Source organism: Dicentrarchus labrax, unplaced genomic scaffold (assembly GCF_905237075.1).
Source record: "Dicentrarchus labrax unplaced genomic scaffold, dlabrax2021, whole genome shotgun sequence".
In the NCBI taxonomy this organism is placed as follows: domain Eukaryota; kingdom Metazoa; phylum Chordata; class Actinopteri; family Moronidae; genus Dicentrarchus; species Dicentrarchus labrax.
Window position 1 is genome coordinate 15,550,057 of NW_026136714.1, and position 8,068 is coordinate 15,558,124.

At 38.5% G+C, this 8,068-nt stretch overlaps 1 protein-coding gene across 1 annotated transcript; it reads right to left on the reverse strand.

Annotated features, from left to right (window-relative positions):
* Window positions 1-4,041: 4,041 nt before the first annotated feature.
* On the reverse strand, window positions 4,042-7,689 carry LOC127376061 (granzyme K). The gene is made up of 5 exons (XM_051422587.1): window positions 7,509-7,689; window positions 7,198-7,342; window positions 5,741-5,876; window positions 5,020-5,295; window positions 4,042-4,913 (listed from the first exon to the last, which is right to left on the reverse strand). Exons 1-5 carry the CDS (start codon window positions 7,570-7,572, stop codon window positions 4,764-4,766), a joined length of 771 nt encoding a protein of 256 aa, XP_051278547.1. The 5' UTR covers window positions 7,573-7,689; the 3' UTR covers window positions 4,042-4,763.
* Window positions 7,690-8,068: the final 379 nt, after the last annotated feature.

Sequence of the window (8,068 nt, forward strand, 5' to 3'; positions counted from 1 at the left end):
GTCAAATCAAATCTCTGTATCTCTGATCTGGAGACATCCATGTCTTCATACCCACAAACATGTCACACCTTCAGAATGTAAAGATCCCCATACATGTATCAAAACATACATACAAAAAGTCTGCTTGGAACAACAATGTGTGTCTGATATGTTTTTTCCATAAAAAAGTATAATTTCCACTTTTTAAAAAAAAGGCATCCCTTTCTTCCACCTCATTACATTTCAAAATTTTACCCCTTAAAATCTGAATTTCAGTGAACACAGAGAAACTTTCACTTTCAACAGATTCATGTGAAAACATACTTTTAGTGTCAAACTGCACATACACAATGCTGCACAGTGAAGCTCAAGCATTCAACTTTAGGAACAAGAAGAAAACTATCGGGGGACTTTAAAGGTACCCTGTGGAGTTTTCTTGTAAATAAACAAAAGTTATGTTTACATTCAGTGTTACTCACCAAAATACATTTGTGTGTGTGTGTGTGTGTGTGTGTGTGTGTGTGTGTGTGTATTCTTGAACTCTAACAAACATGTAGAACACATCTCCTTCCTCATGAAACATTTGAAAAGACAAAGGTGCAGGTAGACCATTTATTTTCTAAACTTAAAATGGGCGGGGCTTACGCAAATGTGTGCGGGGCTTAAACTGAACCGGTTGTTAATTTCAGCATGATTTTGATATATGTTGATCAGAAGTTGCTATATTTAATAGAAATGTCTATCTAAAGAACCCTCGGAATTGAGCTACAAAGCAATGTTTTTGATCCCAAGAGAAACATAACTATTTTTTTTAAATAAAGGTTGCTATATTTATGAGAACAGACACTCACACATTTTACTCTGATGATACTCGTACTCGTAAGAGGAATACTATCTGTACCGGAAACTAGTTTCAGTCAAGAACTCGCTCAACCCTTTTAGGTAGTTAGGTGGATTTTTGTTAACATTCGACAGAGTCTAGCCAGCTGCATCTAGTCACGCTAAGCTTTATTTCAAAATATCTTTTTCTTCCTCGAACCTTTCCTATAAGTCTATCCAAAAACACATTTCTTAAAATGGCTGTTTGTTTTAGAATCTTATATTTGGGCCAATATGGCACGAGGCAGAGATGCAAAGTATTTGCTCAAATTAGCATTTAGTATGAAGGTGACTCTGACTCACCTGCCAGGATGCCAGAAACAAGGTTTCACTCTGTGTTTGTGTGTGTTACGTCACCAGTGAGTGAAGGAAAAGGCGAGGCAAGGTGGGCAGCTCATCTAACATGCACAGGTGATGCAAGCCCAGGTAAACATTTACTCTTTGTTGTGTGTGTGTGTGTGTGTGTGTGTGTGTGTGTGTGTGTGTTTGTGTGTGAGAAGGTGATCTCCATAGCAGAAATACCTATTTAAACATGCCAAAAACATTCATAAACACCCGTGCATTCATCCATTTGACAAAATACGTTAATAAGGGTGTGGTGAGCTTTGATAGTTTCGGTGGCACTGAGGTGGGCCTGTGAGCTTTTGTGGGTGACCATGGAAACAGAGTAAACACACAGGCAGATGGTTGGTCAGTGATAATTCACTTAGAGCTCAAATAAAGGACATGCTGGAATTTCCTGGGTGTGGTAGCCTAACGTTTCTTTCCTTCACCTTTACAAGGGAGCAGGTCAGTTGCCAAGGGTAGTACTTTTTTCTGTTTCGGCGAAGTGACACATCTTGACAAGCATATAGTTTTTAGTCATCCATCAACTATTGGCCTACTGGATGGATTGCTGTGACATATTCTACAGACATTCATGATTCATAGAGGATGAATCCTATGGACCCCTGACCTTTCCCCCAACACCACCCTGATGTTCAAATTTGGAATTTTGAATTAAATACATCGACAACTATTGGCTGGATTCCCATCATGTTCTCCTAAGGATGAACCGTAATAACCTTTTCTCTGCCTCATTAATTCAAAATTTCAATTTGTAGTTTATTGCCAAATACTATTGAGGAAATGTTAGCATGGTTGTAGAGTCTCAGTTCTGCGTTTATTATTTAATATTGTAAGTTGTAATAAGCAAAAATCACACCCACTTCTGTTGAGAAGTATGAATACATATGAATTTTTCTTCATTTTTGAGGCAGGCGTTAGGTAGAAAGTAATTAAACATGTTTGACAAGAACTGGAACTATATAGTCCCATTTAATCCTAATATAATCCTATAACCCCGCCTTTTTTAGTGATTAAGGAATGTAAGTTGCTTTACTGATTACTTTATTTTCTCTAAAAAGAGATAATATTATGCAGTGCAATGTGGTACCTAGGGGTCGGGACCCCCACAAAGGGTCACAGGATAAACTTGAAAGCTCGCAAGATGGTCAAGTGGATATGAAAGCATAAAAATCATATTTCTGCTTCACAAACTCATGTTTAAACCTCAGACTTTCCTCAAATCTTCGCTTTTTTTTTAAACTTGTGAATTACTTAACAATTTTACCTCTTAAAACATCTAAAAATAATCCCTCACCAGTCATAATGAATGCAGCCAGTGATGTGGGGTTGCAGTAAAGATTTCTTTGTCTTGGTTTGGACCAAATTCAGTTTGCAGTTTGATAGGTATCTTTTTCACTTGCCTAAACAAACCTACAGTGCAAACACTGGTGTTCAAACACGTGTGCCTTAATTATGTTGAGCCAATTCCCCCAAATGTATCTCTGCAGGTTATTTGCTTCACCCAGACCTTAACATTTTCTCTAGGAAGTGATGGTACAGCATCATGCAGGCCAGTGTTTCCCAACCTGGCGTCACGAAATACACCTCAGGCGTCATAAGATGATAAGGAAGTGGCCACTAGCCAAAAGGATGTGATGATGTGAGCTACAGTAAAAGAAACATTTATTTCCTTTTGTTTTATTCTTATCTTATCCTGATATTGTCTTTCCTGTTTCCTGATTAAGTCATTGCTTTTCGACATGACAGTGAGCTCAATGAGACAAACTATTTTGCATTGATTCCCCTTTAACCTATGTAAATCCACTCAAAAAGACTTGTGTGTCGGGTGAAGGATATAAATTGTCTTCAGGAGGTCAGAGAAGTACTGATACAACCTGTATGTGTGTTTCTCTCCATGATGCATGGATGCTCATCATAAACATCTGTACAGTCTGAAGCTAAAGTAAACATTAGTTTCTTCAATCTAGAACCTGAGTGAAGGATTTCTTCCACACTACGTTTCTGTACTAGTCTTACTGTATGTTTGATGTTACATGTTATGTGTATCATTTTCATTGAATTATTGGACCCCAGGAAGAGCAGATATTCATGCTGTCACAATATCCAATGTAGATCAAAACATTAAACATAGTATTTTATCTATGTCTTATTAACAGAACTTTTTTATTAAAGCCATTTTAAATGTACTTTTAGCTGAGGGGAATCTCCTTTCTGTAAATTTCTGCACCAGAAGCAGAGAGCACCATCTAGTGATGTAGTATGAGAACTGAGTGTCAGTGCCACATTACATAAAGTCCCAGGTCATAAAGACTGGGTGTATACAGTAGATGTAATTAATAGGCTAAGCTGACTTCCGTGCAACACGATAAACCCACAAGAATTTAAAGTGGGGAGTAAATATTGCAGAGAGACAAAAGGGCTCTATCAGCTCACAGGAATGAAGGTGAACAACAGTATTTAAGATAAGGGAGACAAAGGAACTGATGAATAATCCTTCCAAGGGTCAAAGCAAACATTTCCTTTTACTGGAAGTGGACATGTTTGATGTGATTCACTGTTCTAGTCTCCTTCCATTTCTGATTAAAGGCACATATGCAGCATTGCGACATTTTTGCACGTTTCCTGTATGGGGTCTCAAGATACGCCGTGTGAATTTAGCGTTTGTGCTGTGGTTTCAGTAAGTCTCAGTAGGCTACATGATTTGTTTCTCTTTGTGGTTCAGAACTTGGTGTTCTCTGTGTTGATATTACTGTCACAGGCTCACCCATGCAGCATTTTAACATCATCACCAGATGACTTATTGAGGAGGAAGAAAGGAAACACGACAAAATGATGCAACATCAAAGCTTTTTAATTTGAACACTGATCTCACACAACCTGAAACCAGAGAATGGGAACACAAATCTGTGAGGAGCTACTGTTATGAGAATGCACTAGGAGAGACATAGTACAAATAGAAAGAAATAAATATTTATGCCTTAAAGGCAGTATAAAATGTCATTGGCCAATGTCAATTTGAACAGTTGATGCCGGATGTGGTAAATCTGCATGGTTGGCGGGGTGAATAATGTCTCTTTGGTGTTTTGCTTTTATCTGAAAAGAGATAGCTCTTTGGTGTACAGCTTAAAAAAAGATCACGTTTACTGCAGCAGACGAAGTCATCTATAACAACCAGAAGTACTCGTAGCCGTGGGAATACTTCTGACTCAGCAGGTAAGTAAAAACAGAAAATATGATTTGATTTAAAAAATACATTCACATATTTGCAGATGGAATAAAAGCACAAAAACTGAGTTGCTAGTTTTGCTCCTTGGCTTTATACTTTGGTTCGGTTGATACTGTAGTTAATAAGATGGATAGCCCCAACAAATGACTGCGGCTTACATTAGAGCAGTTCAACATCCAAATCCATTTCTTATACTCCTTCGCCATCCAAACAATACAGTATATTTAATTAGGATGAAATAAATGTGAAGCATAACAAAAGTACTTAGATAGACGTGGTTAGAAAAAAGCTTAAGGATTCATAGTAATTAACAGGGAGAGCTCATTATATTTCACTTCTTCATAGTCTTTTTAATCCAGAGGACTTGTTTTTCTGAGAGAAAAGAGTACACACCAGGCTTTTTAATGATACCACACCTCACTCCAAATGAAGTGACTCCGACCAGCGCTCCATTGCACAACAGCGGCCCTCCTGAATCCCCCTAGAGTGAGAATAAATACATGACATGATTTTTGGGCGCATAAATAGCAGTGTAGGTGGTGATAGGTGATAACAGGCTGTTTACTGCCTGCATAAAGTGCACTTACCTGACAGGTGTCGGCCCTGTCATTACCGTTCGAACCAGCGCATATCATGCTGCTAGTGATAACAGGCTTCAGGCCGTAATATTCAGGGGAGTTGCACTTCATTCTGTCGATCACAGTCACATTGACAGACATCAGGACGTCTGACATTTTCTTCACATTGTTTTTTGTTGTCCCCCATCCAGCCACCAGACAGTTGGTGCCAGCTGCTGGTTCTTTGACGGTGTTTCCCAATTTGAGACATTTCACCGTCTTGGTTTGCTTCACCGGTTTGTCAAGCTGAAATTTAGGGGAAAAATCCTTATTTTTTATGCTGATGAAAATGTGAACTTTCTTATCTAGCGTCTGTCTTGGGCAATGATTCTACCCATAAAATCTCAGTAGTATCAAATTATCTGTATAACAAAGGGGGGTTATGGAGGTTTTAATTTGTGTGGTAATGCACTTATTTGACTAAATCTCAAAGCAAAGTTAAAAATCAGCTGAATATACACACTCGAGACAAAGCCCATTGTGGGCCTTAGAAGAGAGATATGCCCGACTTTGGATTGGTAAATATTTGATTTGGATTCAATTTGGTTTGCAGTTTACATGGTATCTTTATCTCCCGCCTAAAAAAAAGCAAATAATGAGTTCAAATAAATAGCTACAAAAATGTTTCCAGAACCACTTTCTGCTGCATCTTTGCTTAATGTAGGTTGTAAGTCACTACTTGGCACCTTACCTTGAGCAACATGAGGTCGTTGACATTATCAGTTGCATCATAGCAGGGATGAGGAAAGGTCTTCACCTTTCGGACCTGTATCATATTTTTTTCCGTCTTACTGATGGAGTGCACCCCCAGAAACACCTTATTAATGCTGCAAGAACAGGAAACACTGTGTTTAACAAAGTTCACTAAAGGTCAACATGCTAGGAGTGCACAAATTTATAAAACTATTACTTTATACAGTTGCTTTATTATATGAGCATTATCACATATGATTTATAGCCTATAATATGGTCAGAATATGGCTTTTATTGAGACTTAGAGAAACATGTACAGCTTTTTCCCCCTAGTGTCAATACATATTGAGATTTCAGTGGTAGTTGACAAATGCTGAATGGAGAGTTTGCCACCTAACAGGGCTGATATGACTGTGTGGTAGTTGTTTGACTCTCATGGGTTGTTTGACTCTCATGGGTGTGGACTGAAACCTGTATATGTTTATCTTCACTGAGTTGAATCTATTCAGGAAATATTTTCATCTATCAATCTGCTTTTGTATCCAGTATTAGGGGAATCTGTCCCTGACAGCTCTGCAGTCTTTGACCTGAAGTACATTTTCTCTTCGATGTCTGCCTCCTTACATTTCTTCTTTGTGGCGTGTGCAACAAACAAGGGTCGGCTAATTCAAATAAGTATTACTGTGTCTATAAAAGCAGCAACGGGACCACAGTGCAGACATGAACAGGTTTAGAAAGTCACATACAGTACACCAGTGCTCATACTTTCTTTTTCTTGTTTTAGCATTGAACTAAAATATGCATACTGTAGTTGATCTTGACTGACATAACATTTTCTAGATCATGAAGTGCATTTCTCTTTTCATGCACTTTTTCTCATTCGACTCTTTTGTGCAAATGGAAAATGCAAGTTAAAGATTGCTCAAGAGGATATCTTGTCTCAAGCCCTGTAACTTTTGTGGTTTCTTGAAGTGAGTGATGACAACCACCTGCTTTTTCTTCTCTGTCAAAAGTCTGTCCATCATATGCTTCAAATGTCATTCTGTCTGAATAAATGTCACTAGCATTGGAGCACTGTTTTTCCTTTACTAATCAGAATCTATAGATGCATCCCTCTACAATACCCCAATGCCCCCCAAGGAGCTGCTGTATGGCATATGTCAGTTGCTGACCTCAAAACATAAATAAATCTGTTTAAAAGTCAAAGTAGTCTCAGCAATGTATCTCTTACGTGCCTGTGTCCCTGATTAGGTTAGTGAGAACTAAGATTTTTACTTTAAAGAGCAAATATTAAATTCAAAATGATATCAGAGCAAAGTATGTGGACTTGTAAGATTATAAGATTTTAAATGACCAGTACACAATATCTTTTATGTAGAAAATTAATATTAGCTTTAGTGTATATTTTGAGATCTGACCATTTTAGGAATGTGTGTTGGCCTATCTTGTTCTTACCCAGCACAGTGGGCAGCAGTCAGGACCCATTTTGGATCGATGAGTATCCCTCCACAGGCTGGTGATTTATTGTTATACAGCAGAGCCATGAAAGGCAGTGAGTGGGGGTCCACTTCCCTCCCACCAATAATCTCGGCGCTATGACCTAAAACAGAACACATTCAGTTCATTAATTTAACAACAAATTAGATTATTTTTTGTAATTACAGCGCAGCTGGTGTATCACTCTGCACCGGCTGTGCTGTAATATTTAAATACATCATTACTTTGCATTCTGCATGTTTACATGAAATTATTGTAGAAATACTCACTTGACTGGACAATGAGGAGGACCACACAATAGATAGAAACGACGGAATCCCTCAGGCAGAACATTTCTTCTTGTTTCTTTCTTTGATGTGATGGTGAATGCACTGAAACCCACCTCGATGCACACTCTTGCCTTTATGTGTTAAGCTCAAAGGATGTGGTTTGACCATGGAAATGCATGAGTCAGCAAAGTGGACGCAAGTATGACATGAGAATTGGTGCGCTAACGCTATATAGGACCCTGTGGTAACAGTTTTTTGCATTTACCAGTAATCATTACCATTTTATTCACAGGCTGTGTGGTGGCGGCTTTTTCTACGTGAAGCTGTTCACATCATCGGGGGCAAATATTAGTATAGGTGGGCCAAGTATGGAACAGCTGCAGCTCGAGGCTGTAGTCAGCCTTTTTAGCTACAGTTATGAGTGTTTCTCATAACGTCATGTCATGAATCACTGGAAAACCTGAGAAAGTGAAACATATTGGCTGATGTGCATGACATCAGGCTGGTGGAGGTGAATGATAAAGAAATTAAAAGGGTTCAATAAAGCAAGGGTTAACTGC